The following is an 18,158-nucleotide window of genomic DNA, read 5'->3' as shown; positions in this document are numbered from 1 at the left end:
TACTGCAGTACACCTTTTCTATTCATATACTGTCCATACTAGCTAGACACACCATCATATGCATATTCCGGACTGAGACGGAATATGTATATATTGTATTTGTGTATTGTTGTTACGTATACGCAGGGAGTCACGAAGCAGTTGCCAAACATTTAAAAATCAACATTACAAAAATACAAAACAGGAGAAGCATACTGAACGTAACCAAAACTGCCTAAAGACTCTATGAAGGGAGAGTAATCAGAGTGGTGATGAAGTCCATGTGTGCAATGTAGGTTGCCAGGACCGGTGGTTAGTAGACTGGCGACGTCGACCGCCAGAGAGAGCAGGTGACAGTATCCCGAGAGCACTCCTCAGGACCATACCCTTCCCAGTCCACCAAGTACTGGAGCCGACCCCCACGATGTCAGGAGTCCAGAAGGGACCTAACAGCATAGGCGGGTGTCCCCTCGATGTACAGGGGAGGGAGGGGTGTCGCTGGAGATGGCAGCAGCCAAGAACCACCAGCCTGAGGGAAACATGAAAGGAGGGTGCGATCTGGTAGTTGGTGGGGAGTTCTAAATGATAGGTTACCTCATTGACCCTCCGGAGGACCTTGATGGGCCCCACAAACCGGGGTCTCAGCTTCCACCAGGGCAGGTAGAGCGGGAAGTTTCCAGTTGAGAGCAAGATGCGATCACCAGGATGGAACACGGGAGCCTCACTGGTCCTGATGCCAGAACCATTCATCCACTGAAGGTGCCTCTGTCTGGCTTGGAGTCCACAGAGTCAGGGTCGACTGACATCCCAGGACGCACTGGAAGGGAGTCAGCCCGGTGGAGGAGTGACAAAGTGAGTTCTGGGCATATTCCGCCCAGGGAAGTAACCGGACCCACTCCACCTGCCAGTCCTGGCAGTGTCTCCTTAGGAACCTCCCTAGCTCCTTGTTGGTCTTCTCCACCTGCTCGTTAGACTGAGGCCGATACCAGATGCGAGGCTGACCGCGGCCCCCCAGCTTCTCCATAAAAACTTTCCAGACACGCGACATGAATTGTAGACCACAGTTGGAAATTTTGTCCTCCGGAAAGTCATAGTGCCGGAAAACCTGCTGGACTAGTGCTTCGGTGACATGGAGAGTGTTAGGTAGACCAGAGAGGGATAAAACAGGATTTAGAGAATCTGTCAACAACCAGAATAGTGGTAAAACCCATCGGAAAGGAGATACGTTAAAGAGTCTATGGACAGATGTGACCAAGGCTGCTGAAGCACAGGAAGGTGAAGTAGTTTCCCTGCTGGAGCATGCTGGGAACATTTAAATTGAGTACATGACTTGACATAGTGGGTGACATCCTGCACCAAAGTGGGTCACCAGTATTTATTGGAAAGTGATTGGGTGGTGCGGGTGATATCTGGCTGTCCATAGGCGAGGGATGTGTGCCCAGATCAACAGCCAATCTCTCACCAACGTGGGGACATAGATGCCCTCTGGAGATGCCCTCCCTCTCCAGACCCTGGCAGATATTCACATCTATGTCCCAAAACACAAGGCCAACGATACGGGAGGACCGATTGATGGGCTGGAGGACACTCACAGGGCCCTCCACCAATGTGGAACCACAGGATGCGGGAAAGCAGGTGCTCTGGTGATTGTCATCTTTGACCAGGAGATGGTTGGGTTATGAAGTTGGAGCCACAGGAGGCCGAGAAGGACTTTGTGTACAGGTCAACGATGAGTGATGAGGAAGGGAAGGCTTTCCTTGTGCTTGGGTCCCACGGTGAGGGTGAGTGGTGCTGTGGCGTGCGTAATTATGCCGGATCCCAATGGGTGCATATCCAGGACTTGGAAAGGAAAGGCGAGTGGGTATGAAGTTAAGTTCAGGGAGGAGGCGGGGGCCTGGTCGATAAAGTTCCCCATGGCACCGGAGTCTGTAGAAACAACCCTTGAGGGACAGCCAGCAAAATGGGAACCAGAAAGGGTTTGGCAGAGAATGATAATTGAATACTCACGCCTACCCTGGGAGACAGAAGGTCATGGGGCTGTTCTAGTGGACCCCAGCCTGGAAAGCGCCGGACGCCACTGAAGCTGGTGCCCCCTCCTAGCCGCAATGGGAACAGAGCATCAGCTGTCTCCGGCGACGCCGCTCTGCTGCGGAGATGTGTGGCCCGTACCTCCATGGGTTCATGTACAGGTGCAGTGATCTGTGAGCTGCTCTGACAGCTGGTGCTTAAAGCTAGTGAGGGAGATGTGAGTCTCCAGCTTCAGAGATTTTTGTAATTTGTTCCAGTCATGGGCAGCAGAGAACTGGAAGGAAAGACGACCAAAGGAGGAATTGGCTTTGGGGGTGACCAGTGAGATATACCTGCTGGAGCGCGTGCTACGAGTGGGTGCTGCTATGGTTACCAGTGAGCTGAGATAATGTGGGGCTTTACCAAGCAGAGACTTGTAGATAACCTGTAGCCAGTGGGTTTGGCGACGAGTATGAAGCGAGGGCCAACCAACGAGAGCGTACAGGTCGCAATGGTGGGTAGTGTATGGTGTTTTGGTGACAAAACGGATGGCACTGTGATAGATTGCATTGAGTTTGTTGAGTAGAGTGTTGGGGGCTATTTTATAGATGACATCACCAAAGTCGAGGATCGGTAGGATGGTCAGTTTTACGAGGGTATGTTTGGCAGCATCAAATCAAATCAAATTTATTTATATAGCCCTTTGTACATCAGCTGATATCTCAAAGTGCTGTACAGAAACCCAGCCTAAAACCCCAAACAGCAAGCAATGCAGGTGTAGAAGCACGGTGGCTAGGAAAAACTCCCTAGAAAGGCCAAAACCTAGGAAGAAACCTAGAGAGGAACCAGGCTATGTGGGGTGGCCAGTCCTCTTCTGGCTGTGCCGGGTGGAGATTATAACAAAACATGGTCAAGATGTTCAAATGTTCATAAATGACCAGCATGGTCGAATAATAATAAGGCAGAATAGTTGAAACTGGAGCAGCAGCACAGTCAGGTGGACTGGGGACAGAAAGGAGTCATCATGTCAGGTATTCCTGGGGCATGGTCCTAGGGCTCAGGTCCTCCGAGAGAGAGAAAGAAAGAGAGAATTAGAGAGAGCATATGTGGGATGGCCAGTCCTCTTCTGGCTGTGCCGGGTGGAGATTATAACAGAACATGGCCAAGATGTTCAAATGTTCATAAATGACCAGCATGGTCGAATAATAATAATAAGGCAGAACAGTTGAAACTGGAGCAGCAGCACAGCCAGGTGGACTGGGGACAGCAAGGAGTCATCATGTCAGGTAGTCCTGGGGCATGGTCCTAGGGCTCAGGTCCTCCGAGAGAGAGAAAGAGAGAAGGAGAGAATTAGAGAACGCACACTTAGATTCACACAGGACACCGAATAGGACAGGAGAAGTACTCCAGATATAACAAACTGACCCTAGCCCTAGCATGAGTGAAGGATGCTTTGTTGCGATATAGGAAGCCGATTCTAGATTTAATTTTGGATTGAAGATGCTGAATGTGAGTCTGGAAGGAGAGTTTACAGTCTAACCAGACACCCAGGTATTTGTAGTTGTCCACGTATTCTAAGTCAGAGCCGTCCAGAGTAGTGATGCTAGCAGGTGCGGGCAGTGATCGATTGAATAGCATGCATTTAGTTTTGCTTGCGTTTAAGCGTCACGCATACACAGGGAGTCAGGTGCAGAAAGTGAGTTTAATAATAAAAAATAAAAGTTATACAAAACAGGATGAGCATGACCAAAACCAATACTGCCTGATGACTGTGGCTTGCTGAGGGCTGTATGAAGGGAAAGTAATCAGGGTGGTGATGAAGACCAGGCGTGCTTAACGATGGGGAGCAGGTGTGTGCAATGATGGTTGCCAGGTGTGCACAATGATGGTTGCCAGGTGTGCACAATGATGGTTGCCAGGTGTGCACAATGTGGGTTGCCAGGACCAGAGGTTTGTAAACCCGAAAACGTTGAGCACCAGGGGGAGGGAGCAGGAATGACAATTGTTTGGTTTTACTGCACTGTTGGAGCGAGAAACATAAGCATATGCAAAACATGTGTACAAGTCCAATAAAATTTGATATAGGGTATGTTTTTATAGTTATTGTATATTTCAGTTATTGATATTTTCTTTATTTAGTGTATTTTAATTCCATTACTAATATTGCAGGAGGTGCAGAATGCGCACTTATTCAAAAACAAGGCATTTTTTTTGGTTGCATGTAACTTTTTATTTTGACTTTTTTTGGGAGTACTACATACCATCTGGAACGGCAGTAATGGCTCGGTGAATCTCCATTCTTTGGTAAGTACGGAATGTATGACATTATTACGCTTGTAAAGCTGGTAAATGGATAATTGACTGGCTACTTCTTGGGCTTAAATGAGTGCCATATTCAACGTCTCCTTTGTAAACCCCAGATTCTGGTTCAGTTGCATCTGATATGCCCACGCACATCCGGTTGCACCTTTTTCCCCAGTCTGCTCTGTACTGAGATTGCTCCAAAGTGAAGTTTAACTGTTGTACAATGCACTATAACTGCACTTATTCTGCAATTACTGCGTCCAAAATATCACAGTTGACTGCAGTTACCGCACTTTTACTGCAGTTTCAAAACTGCAATATTTTTTTTTAAGGGGTGCTGGGTATCCAAATATGCATAGCTTGAGAGATTCGTTCACTGATTGAGTGTGTGTAGCTAGCTACCTAGTTTAAATATCAACAGTACTGCCACAGCAGCATTACATTTGATAACACTTGATTTAGCCTACATCATAAGTAATATTTGGTCTGGTTGGCTGATACGGGCAGCAGAGAGAGGCAAAAAGACAGAGGTAAATCACAATCAGTAAAAGATATCGAGCTATTTACATTAATCATCAACATCAATGATCAGCTGATAGCCCACCCTCTTCCATATGTCAATTATGTCTTTAGGAGGCACTGTAACTCAATAGTGTGCAATTGCAGCCTGCAATTCGGGGGGTTCCTGCCTGTGGGCTTTCGGAGCGTTCCTACATGCGCCCCCCTCGAAGCATCCCATTTGTTCCTTCATGAACCCCACCCCTCGTGCACCCTGTTGGTTCCTGCAGATGCAGGAATGCCCACATGCAGGAACGACCCAAGCTGCGTGCCGCAATTGCACCCTTCTCCTGTAACTAGCTTGCTTACAATTTGTGATGAGTGAGTGTGTTGTTGCAGAAATAAATAGGCCTATACCCTATGTTCAATATTTTTTAAATGTTGCTACAGAGCACCTGCCCCTTGCAGGTCTGTGCACGGCGCTGCCCAACTCTTAGGACAAAATGTGTACCAAGTCAAAGGTGAACAGAAACCTGACATTTACATTAACATTAACAGTACTCAGATCCGGTTTATATAACTCATCATAAAGCTCAACGGATTTGATTAGTTCATTAATCACACAGTAATGTCTGTATATTGTCAGTCAGTGTGCAGACAGTGTGTTGAGAAACTAGTCAATTTCTCCATTATGCTGATATTGGTGGCTATATTTAGCTACACCCATCTTGAATATTATAGCCTCATGTAAGGTCTCTATGCTCTACTGGGATAGAATGTGGTGCTCTTCGGTTGCTGCCCTCTACTGGAGACAAAATAAATGAACAAATCTGTCCTGTTACACAATATGAATTACACAGCCAAAATAGATCATGCGTTTTGGGGTAAGATCCATTAAGTTGCTAAGCGTCGTCAACAACCTCTTAAATCTCAGTGAGCAGGTTATAGTTGCATCTATTTCCCTCCAGTTCCTATTGAAGTAGTAGTGAGAGACCAATTAAGAGCATTCATTTGATGCAGCTGACACTTTAATGGATATTTTTTGTGGCTGTCCTAGTGCAGTCATAATGTCAGCAGTTCTGTTTTATGGTCTCTCCATTTTATACCTACATTACTTTATTGTAAAGGTATCACACTGCATCAATCAAGTTCACTAAAATGAATCTCATGGCATTTTACAGCCAGTATAACTGTCTATACTGTAATATAACTGTAATATTGTATCTCCCTGTAGAATTCTCCCTGTTTTCCTACAATAATGGCACGGTGATGTCATCGTGCCGCCCTGAGATGGACAACAACAATCGCAGTGCCCTCTCTGCAGCCTCCGCCTTCGCCATTGCCACGGCAGGAGCCAATGAGGGCACGCCCACCAAGGAGAAGTACCGCCGCATGTCCCTGGCTAGCACAGGTACACAGCGTATTAAACATCAGTTTTGTCCACAATGGAACAGTTTGTGTACACCACATTTTCAAAAGCATGAGCTCTTCAATGTCATTTTTGTTCTCAAGAGAGAAACAAATCTATATGTCATTAAAAATGTAGGTGTGATATTTACATGGCATATTTGATCCATTTTCCCCAGGGTTCCCAACAGACCAGAGGAATGGGGACAAAGAGTTTGTAATCCGAAGGGCTGCAACAAACAGAGTCCTGAATGTTCTGAGGCACTGGGTGTCAAAACACTCTCAGGTAAGTCTTCCAGATACATAGTCATTACTTCTAAGGTCAAATAGTGTCCAGGTTTCCAATCAGTTAACTCTTAAGTGTGTGTGTGGTGACCTCCAAGGACTTTGAGAGTAACACTGAGCTGAAGCTGAAGGTGATAGCCTTCCTGGAGGAAGTGATGCATGACCCGGAGCTGCTGACACAGGAGAGGAAAGCAGCCGCCAACATCATCAGGTACCTACCGGCACTACCGCCGCCTCCGCTTATGAGGCAAAATCTGGACCCTTACATATCAGCTGGGCTAGACAGTCTGGACCCTCTCTTTCTAAAATTATCTGCCGAAATTGTTGCAACCCCTATTACCAGCCTGTTCAACCTCTCTTTCGTATCATCTGAGATTCCCAAAGAATGGAAAGCTGACGCGGTCATCCCCCTCTTCAAAGGGGGAGACACTCTAGACCCAAACTGCTACAGACATATCTATACTACCCTGCCTTTCTAAGGTCTTTGAAAGCCAAGTTAACAAACAGATTCCGACCATTTCGAATCTCACCGTACCTTCTCCGCTATGCAATCTGGTTTCCGAGCTGGTCACGGGTGCACGTCAGCCACGCACAAGGTCCTAAACGATATCATAACCGCCATCGATAAGAGACATTACTGTGCAGCAGTATTCATCGACCTGGCTAAGGCTTTCGACTCTGTCAATCACCAAATTCTTATTGGCAGATTCAACAGCCTGGGTTTCTTAAATGATTGCCTCGCTTGGTTCACCAACTACTTCTCCAGTAGAGTTCAGTGTGTCAAATCGGAGGGCCTGTTGTCTGGACCTCTGGCAGTCTCTATGGGTGTGCCACAGGGTTCAAATCTCGGGCCGACTCTTCTCTGTATACATCAATGATGTCGCTCTCGCTCCTGGTGATTCTTTGATCCACCTCTACGCAGACGACACCATTCTGTATACCACTGGCCCTTCGTTGGACACTGTTAACTAACCTCCAGATGAGCTTCAATGCCATACAACTCTCTTTCCGTGGCCTCCAACTGCTCTTAAATGCAACTAAAATTAAATGCATGATCTTCAACCAATCGCTGCCCGCACCTGTCCGCCCGTCCAGCATCACTACTCTGGATGATTCTGACAACTACAAATACCTAGGTGTTTGGTTAGACTGTAAACTCTCCTTCCAGACTCACATTAAGCATCTCCAATCCAAAATCAAATGTAGAATCGGCTTCCTATTTCGCAACAAAGCATCCTTCACTCATGCTGCCAAACATACCCTCGTAAAACTGACCATCCTACCGATCCTCGACTTCGGCAATGTCATTTACAAAATAGCCTCCAACACTCTACTCAACAAATTGGATGCAGTCTATCACAGTGCCATCCGTTTTGTCACCAAAGCCCAATATACTACCCACCACTGCAACCTGTATGCTCTCGTTGGCTGGCCCTCGCTTCATACTCGTCGCCAAACCCACTGGCTCCAGGTCATCTACAAGTCTCTGCTAGGTAAAGCCCCGCCTTATCTCAGCTCACTGGTCACCATAGCAGCACCCACCCGTAGCACGCGCTCCAGCAGGTATATCTCACTGGTCACCCCCAAAGCCAATTCTACCTTTGGCCGCCTCTCCTTCCAGTTCTCTGCTGCCAATGACTGGAACGAACTGCAAAAATCTCTGAAGCTGGAGACTCTTACCTCCTTCACTAGCTTTAAGCACCAGCTGTCAGAGCAGCTCACAGATCACTGCATCTGTCCATAGCTCATCTGTAAATAGCTCATCCAATCTACCTCATCCCCATACTGTATTTATTTATCTTGCTCCTTTGCACCCCAGTATCTCAACTTGCACATTCATCTTCTGCACATCCTACCATTCGTGTTTAATTGCTATATTGTAATTACTTCGCCACCGTGGCCTATTTATTGCCTTACCTCTCTTATCCTCATTTGCACATGCTGTATATATATTTTTGTACTGGATTATTGATTGTATGTTTGTTTATTCCATGTGTAACTCTGTGTTGTATGTGTCAAACTGCTTTGCTTTATCTTGGCCAGGTCCCAGTTGCAAATGAGAACTTGTTCTCAACTAGCCTACCTGGTTAAAGGTGAAACACGCACATTATAAATACATACTTGACTCTGTTGTATGGTCTATTAGGACCCTGACACAGGAGGACCCAGGTGACAATCAGATCAGCCTGGAGGAGGTGACACAGCTGGTAAGTGGGATGACTGCACATGTAAATGGCAGTTGAGTCAAAGGAGGACAATCTTTCCTTGACATACATTATGTATGTTAAGTATGTGTCTCAGGAATGTTTGAATATAGTGAAGTAGTTTTCATACCTCATGTCTTGGGAATGGTTACCGGTGATGCTCTGTGTGTGTGCTAGGCGTCAGTAGGAAAGGCGGAAGCGTTTGAGAGCCATTCTGCCCTGGAGATAGCAGAGCAGCTCACCCTACTGGACCACCTGGTCTTTAAGGTCATCCCATATGAGTGAGTGACACTGAGTGACACAGCTAATGATACACACACACACACACATAACAGTGCATTTGGAAAGCATTCAGTGTTACAGCCTTATTCTAAAATAGGTTAAATTGTTTTTTTGTCTTCAGTCTCCAGATAATACCCCATAATGACAAAGCAAATACAGGTTTTTAGAAAATTTAGCAAATTATTGAAATATTACATTTACATAAATATTCACACTCTTTACTCCGTACTTTGTTGAAGCACCTTTGGTAGTGATTACAGCCTCGGGGTCTTCTTGGGTATGACACTACAAGCTTGGCACACCTGTATTTGGGGAGTTTCTTCTCTGCAGATCCTCTAAAGCTATGTCAGGTTGGATGGGGAGCATCGCTGCACAGTTATTTTCAGGTCTCTCCAGAAATGTTCGATCAGGTTCAAGACCGGACTATGGCTATGCTTATTGTTGTCCTGTTCGAAGGTGACCCTTGCCCCAGTCCTGAGCGCTCTGGAGCAGGTTTTCATCAAGGATCTCTCTGTACTTTGCTCTGTTCATCTTTCCCTCGATCCTGACCGGTCTCCCATTCCCTGCTACTGAAAAACATCCCCAGAGCATGATCACTCCATAGGGATGGTGCCAGGTTACCTCTAGATGTGACGCTTGACATTCAGACCAAAGAGTTCAATCTTGGTGGCTTCCCGAGTGGCGCAGTGGTCTAAGGCACTGCATCACAGTGCTAGCTGTGCCACTAGAGATTCCGGGTTCGAGTCCAGGCTCTGTCGCAGCCGGGAGACCCATGGGGCAGTGCACAATTGGCCCAGAGTCGTCCGGGTTAGGGGAGGGTTTGGCCGGCAGGGATGTCCTTGTCCAATCGTGCAGGCCGGGCGCAGTGCACGCTGACTGGTTTGCCAGGTGTACAGTGTTTCCTCTGACACATTGGTGCAGCTGGCTTCCGGGTTAAGTGGGTATTGTGTCAAGAAGCAGTGCGGTTGGGTTGTGTTTTGGAGGACGAACGGCTCTCGACCTTCGCCTCTCCCGAGTCCGTACGGGAGTTGCAGCCATGAGAAAAGACTGTAACTACCAATTGGATACCACAAAATTGGGGTGGAAAAAGGGCTAAAAAATAAATAAATCTTATTTCTCATGGTCTGAGAGTCTTTAGGTGCTTTTTGGCAACACTCGTGTGCCTTTTACTGGCTTCCATCTGGACATTCTACCATAAAGGCCTGATTTGTGGAGTGTTGCAGAGATTGGATGTCCTTCTGGAAGGTCCTCCCATCTCCATAGAGGAACTCTGGAGCTATGTCAGAGTGACCATCGGGTTCTTGATCACCTCCCTGACCAAGGCCCTTCTCCCCTGATTGCTCCGTTTTGACCTGGGAGACAGCTCTCAGTCTTGGTGGTACCAAACTTCTTACATTTAAGAATGATGGAGACCACTGTGTTCTTGGGGAACTTCAATGCTGCATAATTTTTTTGGAACCATTCCCCAGATCTTTGCCTCGGCACAATCCTGTCTCGGAGCTCTACGGGCAATTCCTTTGAACTCATGGCTTAGTTTTTGCTCTGACATGCACTGTCAGCTGTGGGACCTTTTTATATAGACAGATTCCAAATGCCTTTCCAAATAATGTCCAATCAATTGAATTTACAAGAGGTGGACTCCAATCAAGTTGTAGAAACATCTCAAACAATGGAAACAGGATGCACCGGATCTCAATTTCGAGTCTCATAGCAAAGGATCTGAATAAATTTAGTAAATAAGTTATGTGTTTTTATTTGTAATAAGTGGTTTGCTTTGTTATTATGAGGTATTGTGTGTCGATTGATGAGGAACATGTTTTATTTAATTACATTTATAATAAGGTTGTAACGTAACAAAAAGTCAAGGGCTCTGCATACCTTCCGAATGCACTGTACAATATGGGACACATAGTGATTTTGAAACAACAACTATGCTGTATTAATGAGAATAAATTGTTTTTCTACTTGATCTTCCAATCTTGTGTTACAGAGAGTTCTTTGGTCAAGGCTGGATGAAGAATGACAAGAATGAAAGGACACCATATATCATGAAAACAACAAAGCATTTCAATGATGTATGCAGCCAACAACTCCCATCTCCCAACATAGTACCGGTGTACATTTTCACTTTTCATTACAGTGTGTGGCTTTGGTTGTTATGCATTAGGAACATGGCTATTCCTTGTCTGTCTTGCCTCTGTTAGATCAGTAACCTGATTGCCACTGAGATCCTGCGTTGTGACGATGTGACCACGCGGGTGGCGGTGATGGAGAAGTGGGTGGCGGTGGCGGACATCTGCCGCTGTCTCCATAACTACAATGCTGTGCTGGAGATCACCTCCTCCCTCAACCGCAGCTCTGTGTTCCGTCTCAAGAAGACCTGGCTCAAAGTGTCCAAGCAGGTGGCCACATTTCCCACTACACACACCCAGCTCACTGAGGGCTCATAGCCTGGTCCTAGTAATATTACTACATGTTTTATCATTGCACTAGGACCTCAATACACTATTATAAACAGCTTGTTATGACACCACAGACCTCCATGAATCGTTATTGCTTATTACAGATTACACATCACTTTAACTATGTTGATTATACTGTACCTGGGTGTTTTCCAAAATAATATTATTATAAACAGCTTGTTATGACACCACAGACCTCCATGAATCGTTATTGCTTATTACAGATTACACATCACTTTAACTATGTTGATTATACTGTACCTGGGTGTTTTCCAAAATAATATTATTTTAAACAGTATTTTATTTTATCCCTCAGACTAAAACCGTAATTGACAAGCTGCAGAAGTTGGTTTCATCAGAGGGGAGGTTCAAAAACCTAAGAGAGGCTTTAAAGAAGTGAGTGTTTCTGCTGGTTGTTCTAATAACTACAAAAGCCAATGTGTATCAGACGACGATGCTGGCCATTCAGGCAGTGGATCGATCAAAGTATTGTCAAATTGGTGACATCCTACTCTTCTGTTTTTCCTTCTAGCTGTGACCCTCCCTGTGTACCATACCTGGGGATGTACCTCACTGATCTGGCTTTCATTGAGGAGGGGACGCCCAATTACACAGAGGACAAATTAGTCAACTTCTCAAAGATGAGGATGGTCAGCGGTCTCTGCTATGTGTAATGTTACAGAGATATTAATGTATTCTATGGCTTTGTATTGTATACATGGCTTCTGTTCTCTCTCTCTACAGATTTCCCATATCATCAGAGAAATTAGACAATTCCAGCAAACAGCATACAAGATTGATCATCAGCCAATGGTAAACTTTTAAAGCTCTTTCATGTTAACTTGTTTTATATTGTACATATAGAGAAACAAAAGAAAATGGCAATGGCCATAAGGGAAATCCTGAGTGTCGGTATTAGTCACATCGTATAGATTATCGTAGTTGTAGCCAACCTGCTGAAACGGTATATTTGTCCTGGTCCAGGCAGCACAGTATTTGCTGGACAACAGCTCTGTTCTGGATGAAGAAAGCCTGTATGAAGCCTCTCTCAGAATCGAGCCTAAAGTCAACAACTGAAGAGGATGACAGTTTCCCAAAGTGTACTCTCTGTTAAAGAACTATGTCGTACACAGTAGACATAAACAATAACTGGTGTTAAGTCATGTTTAACATGTTTGCTCTGATACGTGTATTGTTTTTAGAAGTCTTATGTACAAATGTTAATTTAATTGTCACGTTGTTGAAATATTTCATTTTCCTCTGCAACAAGGACCATTTCACTGGGCTTACTAGGGTGATAACTAAAGTCACAATGATCTTGTATAATGGTATGTCCTTTGTAACTAATTAAACTGATTGACATCTTTTCATACTGTGGACTTTGCACATCCTGTAAGCACACATGCTGCCAGGATCATATTGTACATAGGAAAGATTGTTCTCTTTACTCAAATAGATATGTGTTTATCTGCAACTGATGTAGCATTGTAAAAAATCAAACCAGGTAAAACATTGACATTTTCTTACCCCAAATTGATGTGGCTAAACCAATGAGTGTTCCTTGAATTGTTCTATCAATTCCGCCTCAGCTCTGCTTTGTTTATTTGCTTCCGCTTGTTTTATCTATCAACATTTGAGTCATCCTGTCAGTTGTGACCGAGATGTGAAAGCCACTAGCACCACAGAGCTTTGTCTTGTCATCATGAATGATTCTTACAAGAAACACCTGCTCTTAGAAGTGACTGATTTGCAGCACAGTACTGACTCTGCTCTGAAAATAAATAACTCATAAGGGCATGTTCACACCACAAGCTTTAATCTAAGAACCAGCAAAGTCTGGTTTGTTTTGAAAACAATTTTAAGTCCTGTGTGAATACAACCTACTGTAACCTAGAAGATGATTAACAATATTTGTAGCTTTATTTCATTACTGTTGCATGTTTCACTGTAACAGGCAGTTAAATCAAACTTCATGCTATATATTTTCAAAAGTAATTCAAGTCAAGTAGCCATGATTTCATTTTTGTTTTGCAGAATAAGCTCTATTAATCCATGTAATTTGAAGGGACAGTAATAAGCCAGTGTACGTTATATCTCCAATACAAGTGTACTTCCAGTTTGACAATGATTAGTTGGTGGTGACATCTTGTTTCACTATGACTCACTGGGCACAGTCGTCAATTCAATGTATATTCCACATTGGTTCAACAGAATTTCATTAAAATTAAATGGAAACAATGTGGATTCAACCAGTATGTACCCAGTGGGGAGTTTGGGGAGGAATATGTTAACCATTTTGCTGCTATTCTTGGAGCATGCCATTGTATATGTAGCTGTTTCCCTTTTTTAAACCACATGTTCGTTTGCTTTCAATTTAATCTAAACGGTGCACACATTTTAAAGAAAAATAAAGCAAAACCCTTGAAAATTGTATTTTTAGGCTTTGATATTTGTGTACAGTGCAAGGTTGTTCCGCTATTATACTGTATAATTCAAAGACAATCTATGTCCTTTTGCTGTTCCAGTGATTGTGGAACGTGACCGTATATCACTCTGTTAAATGCATTGTTAAGAGTATGATAAAAGTAAGTGAATGAGTTACTCCGCCTGCAGCATTCAAAGGGTATTTTTGTAGTATTAGTATAAGGGAAGGGGATACATAAACACAGGGAAGTATTTTGTACTTTGTTGTTAATTCACCTGCTGAAATGTATTCTGTACAGTTTGTATATGCAGCCCTGCATATTTCTTAATATGGAACAGTGTCAAGTACAAGCATTGTATCCCAAGCTTTAACACAAAATGCTACAACAATTGTGATTTTGAAACCATGACTTAGAGGTAGAAGACAACTTCAAAGTGTTTTGCATATACTGTAATCCTGTCTATAATCATTCTCTTAGCAGGAATATAGTAATGTAGTGCTTATTCTGTGAATATTTGTATGTATTTTTACCATGTACAGTCTAGAAACATTAAAAGCTCATGTGGCAGGCATGCAACACTGTATCAGACAACATTAAAACAATATATATACTTATATATACTGTATACACTTATACGTGCACATACTCATAAATGAAATATTAACAAACGTTTTGCTGTTAGCAATACCCAGTGGTATGAGAATTATCTTTCAACCCTTATGTTTATTTCCACGGCTTGAGAAATATTTCCAGTTTTATAAAAATACAAAAAATATGTATGTTTCCTGATTACCTCTTGCTAATAAATCTATTCTATCTCAGGGGCATTGTTGTCTCAAGTGTGTTTGTGGAGAAAACAATGATATTTTTCTCTCTGCCACCTCTATCACACACAAACACACTGCAGCAACTTTACTTGAATTTTTATTTATGTATAATAAAAGTTCAGCGTATATTTCGTCACCTTTTGCACTGTCACGGGGAATTCGGGAAGTGATCAAGCCTCGTGACTTTCGGTTAGTTCATTCACTGCTCTCACTGTTTGTTGCAGGAAGACAACAGCTTTACCAAACTTTGAAGTATGAAGATCTTGGTTTTGTTGATATTTGCCGTATACTCTGTTACTTCTTTATATCCGTTTTCCGAGGAGGGTAAGTTGCAATTGAATCTGTTTTAGGCTATGTTGAATCGAAATTATACCTAATTTGCGCTTTCGAATGAATAATGTCAATTGATTTACCAACATCACATTTGTGATCAGAACGACTTATAGAATAATGGCTTTTAGCCTATTGATCTTTACAATCTCAAATCAAATGTCCCTTGTCTGTTTTCTTTACAGGCGAATATCACTTTAAGTTATGGATGTCACAGGTAAGTTCGATTTGGCACGAAACCAGGTTCTTTCCTACAATACAAGGAAGTTGTTTTCTGTTTTTTCTTCTTCATATCTGTCTGCAAAAAGTATTATTTATTTTCATCATACTAAGTCCTATAGATAGAATACATTTTATTTTAAACTGCAATAGTGTGTATGGAATTACTGATAAGCTAGGCAACTAGACATATATAGAAGAGTGTCTTATCATTGTAAATAAAAATTTGTTCTTAACTGACTTGCCTAGTTAAATAAAGGTTAAATACAAAATATCTAATGCATTTTGAAATGCACTGTATCTACATAAAAAAATTGTAAAATCACAGTGACCTGAATTGAGATGTTACTGTGTCATCCATGTAGTACAACAAGGTGTATGACATGGAGGAGTACTACCACAGACTTCAGATCTTCATTGAGAACAAGAGGAGGATTGACTATCACAATGAAGGAAATCACACGTTCACAAGTATGAATAACTGCATGATGCTTGGTTTTTTTCAGATGTTAGAAGTGTCCACATCCTTTGAATATGATCAGTGGAGGCTGCATAATAATAGCTAGAACGGAATGGTATAAAACACATGGAAGCTGTTACCACGAGCCCATTCTCCCCAATTAAGATGCCACCAACCTCCTGTGTGGCATATTAATTCTGTCTTCTGACATGTGACCTTTTTACCTAGTGGGACTGAATCAGTTCTCTGACCTGACGTTTGCTGAATTCAGAAAATCTTTCCTCTTGACTGAGCCCCAGGTATTTATATTCCTGTTATGTATACTTCTCTTGATTTTTTTTACTTGAAAAACACATTTAAATATTTCTTTCTGTCATTTTTAGAACTGTTCTGCCACTAAAGGGAGTCATGTGAGCAGCAATGGACCATATCCAGAGTCGGTCGACTGGAGAAAGAAGGGGCACTATGTCACAGCGGTGAAGAACCAGGTATCCTAACACATACAGTATAGGATGCACTTTCTAATGATGTAAATCGTGCATTATATGGCAAGGTAAAGATGCTTATGTGGAAGACCACTGTATGTGCTGAAGGTAGATTTTGATTTGTGGTGTTCAGGGGCCCTGTGGTAGCTGCTGGACCTTTTCCACTACAGGCTGTTTGGAGTCAGTCACAGCAATCGCAACAGGGAAACTCCTACAACTGGTGAGATACTTATCTACTTCTCTATTCTAAAAATAAAAATAAGTGGGAAGGAAAGTTGGCCTCCTTTTGCTGAGGCAATTCAATACCATTTTTACAATTGTGTTTAAGGCTAGTAGTCGCAATACATTTAGGAATTAATTGAAATTCTTGTCCTGTTTCTGATCATCTTGAATGATGAAAAGTATATTTTATCCAACTGCTGCTGCCTTTATATTGTTCAGTCAGAGCAGCAACTAGTGGACTGTGCTCAGGCCTTCAACAACCACGGCTGTAATGGGTGAGTGTCACCACTCGAAAACACGTTTCTTTGTAATATATATTCCCCCCTATTCTTGGTCTTACTGGACACTTAGATTCTTACTGAGGCTCTGAAAAAAAAATTATATTTTAGCGGGCTCCCCAGTCAAGCATTTGAGTACATCAAGTATAACAAGGGAATCATGACAGAGGAGGACTATCCATACACTGCACATGTATGTAAACAGCTATTCCATCTTTATAACTACAGTACTAGCACTTCAAACGGTGACGATATATTAACATCATTAATGTTGGAATCATTTTGAAGGATGACACTTGCAAATTCAAGACTGAGTTGGCTGCTGCTTTTGTTAAAGATGTAGTCAACATAACAAAGGTAAGTAAATGCAAATTACTCTGGATTATCTGGTGCATTGACTACCCAGGCAGTCAGCTAATTGTGTATTTATTACATTGCAGTATGATGAAATGGGTATGCTGGATGCAGTGGCCAGATTCAACCCTGTCAGCCTTGCCTATGAGGTGACCTCTGATTTCATGCATTATGATGGTGGTGTGTACACCAGGTGAGAATGACTCTGCTATTTTGTTAAACCTAGAATAAGGATCATATCTGTGCTTTAAGAGCTATGTTGCATATTTTCCAATAAGCACAGTTAAAATCAGGACTCACAGCTGTAGCCTACCTACCATACAACCAGCATCAGAAAGCAATACAAATAAATATGTAGATTGTGCATGACTTCTTCTTTCTATAAAATAGGAATCATAGCCTTGCATTCTGCATCTTCACTTATCTTATTGTAGCATGGAGTGTCACAACACCACAGACACAGTGAATCATGCAGTGCTGGCTGTGGGGTATAGTGAGGAGAAGGGCACACCCTACTGGATAGTGAAGAACTCCTGGGGAAGCAGCTGGGGAATGAAAGGGTAAGACTTCAATGACAAAAGTAGAATAACATTGTGAACAGTATGGGCCCAATGTTATGTAACAGAACAGTGTTATGATACAGTATGTTGTGCTGTTTTCACAGCTATTTCTTCATTGAGCGTGGGAAAAACATGTGTGGACTGGCTGGCTGCTCATCTTATCCCCTTCCTGTGCTGTGAATGTTGAATTCTGCATGCCATGGGGGCAAGAGTAGAAAAAAGGGACATGGAGCCAAAGATTTCATTATCAGTTAAACTTTTAAATCAATGATATGGTTTGATTTTTATGTTTGCTCACCACCTCAGGGAGTATGATTATATACTGGGAGAAACACTCCCCACTGCACATCTACTGTTTTTAATCAGGATTAGATTATTGTGCTGACATGAAGATTGTTATGATTTTAATAATGTGAAATTGTTTTTTTAAACTGATTTCATGTTTGTGAATAAAGTTTCTTGATTTCTCTGTCACAATTTGATGAGCAACACATTTCGAATTCAGATAAGACTGTGTGATGATGCCGTTTATATAGTCCAGAGTTTAAAAAAAAATTAACCGGGTAGTT

The 18,158-nt window shown here is 42.8% G+C and overlaps 2 protein-coding genes across 2 annotated transcripts in view; both read left to right on the top strand.

Annotated features, from left to right (window-relative positions):
• The window catches only part of rasgrf1 (Ras protein specific guanine nucleotide releasing factor 1), a 35,863-nt gene extending 21,182 nt beyond the window's left edge, over nt 1-14,681 (top strand). Inside the window, exons 17-27 of the mRNA XM_021571414.2 lie at nt 6,023-6,199; nt 6,375-6,481; nt 6,579-6,691; nt 8,627-8,687; nt 8,862-8,965; nt 10,957-11,041; nt 11,171-11,368; nt 11,745-11,824; nt 11,961-12,078; nt 12,173-12,241; nt 12,413-14,681. Of these exons, the coding sequence (XP_021427089.2) occupies nt 6,023-6,199; nt 6,375-6,481; nt 6,579-6,691; nt 8,627-8,687; nt 8,862-8,965; nt 10,957-11,041; nt 11,171-11,368; nt 11,745-11,824; nt 11,961-12,078; nt 12,173-12,241; nt 12,413-12,505 (1,205 nt within the window). The 3' untranslated portion in view covers nt 12,506-14,681. The remainder of the gene's footprint in view (nt 1-6,022; nt 6,200-6,374; nt 6,482-6,578; nt 6,692-8,626; nt 8,688-8,861; nt 8,966-10,956; nt 11,042-11,170; nt 11,369-11,744; nt 11,825-11,960; nt 12,079-12,172; nt 12,242-12,412) is intronic.
• Nucleotides 14,682-14,837: 156 nt separating this feature from the next.
• Nucleotides 14,838-18,066, top strand: ctsh (cathepsin H). Its single transcript, XM_021571425.2, has 12 exons — nt 14,838-15,005; nt 15,197-15,228; nt 15,596-15,701; nt 15,919-15,989; nt 16,074-16,178; nt 16,309-16,395; nt 16,617-16,672; nt 16,787-16,868; nt 16,964-17,032; nt 17,116-17,222; nt 17,464-17,589; nt 17,694-18,066. Exons 1-12 carry the CDS (start codon nt 14,936-14,938, stop codon nt 17,767-17,769), a joined length of 987 nt encoding a protein of 328 aa, XP_021427100.1. The 5' UTR covers nt 14,838-14,935; the 3' UTR covers nt 17,770-18,066.
• The last annotated feature ends 92 nt before the right edge of the window (nt 18,067-18,158 follow it).

Source organism: Oncorhynchus mykiss, chromosome 2 (genome assembly GCF_013265735.2).
Source record: "Oncorhynchus mykiss isolate Arlee chromosome 2, USDA_OmykA_1.1, whole genome shotgun sequence".
In the NCBI taxonomy this organism is placed as follows: Eukaryota; Metazoa; Chordata; class Actinopteri; order Salmoniformes; family Salmonidae; genus Oncorhynchus; species Oncorhynchus mykiss.
Note: the sequence above shows the minus strand (reverse complement) of the source record. Positions and strands in the feature narration are given on the sequence as shown.

Excerpts from the sequence above, each read along its gene's own strand:
- ctsh (XM_021571425.2), top strand. The coding sequence starts at position 14,936 with ATGAAGATCTTGGTTTTGTTGATATTTGCCGTATACTCTGTTACTTCT. Across the intron at positions 16,869-16,963 it reads ACTATCCATACACTGCACAT|GATGACACTTGCAAATTCAA; the intron begins GTATGTAAACAG and ends ATCATTTTGAAG. Across the intron at positions 17,590-17,693 it reads AGCAGCTGGGGAATGAAAGG|CTATTTCTTCATTGAGCGTG; the intron begins GTAAGACTTCAA and ends CTGTTTTCACAG.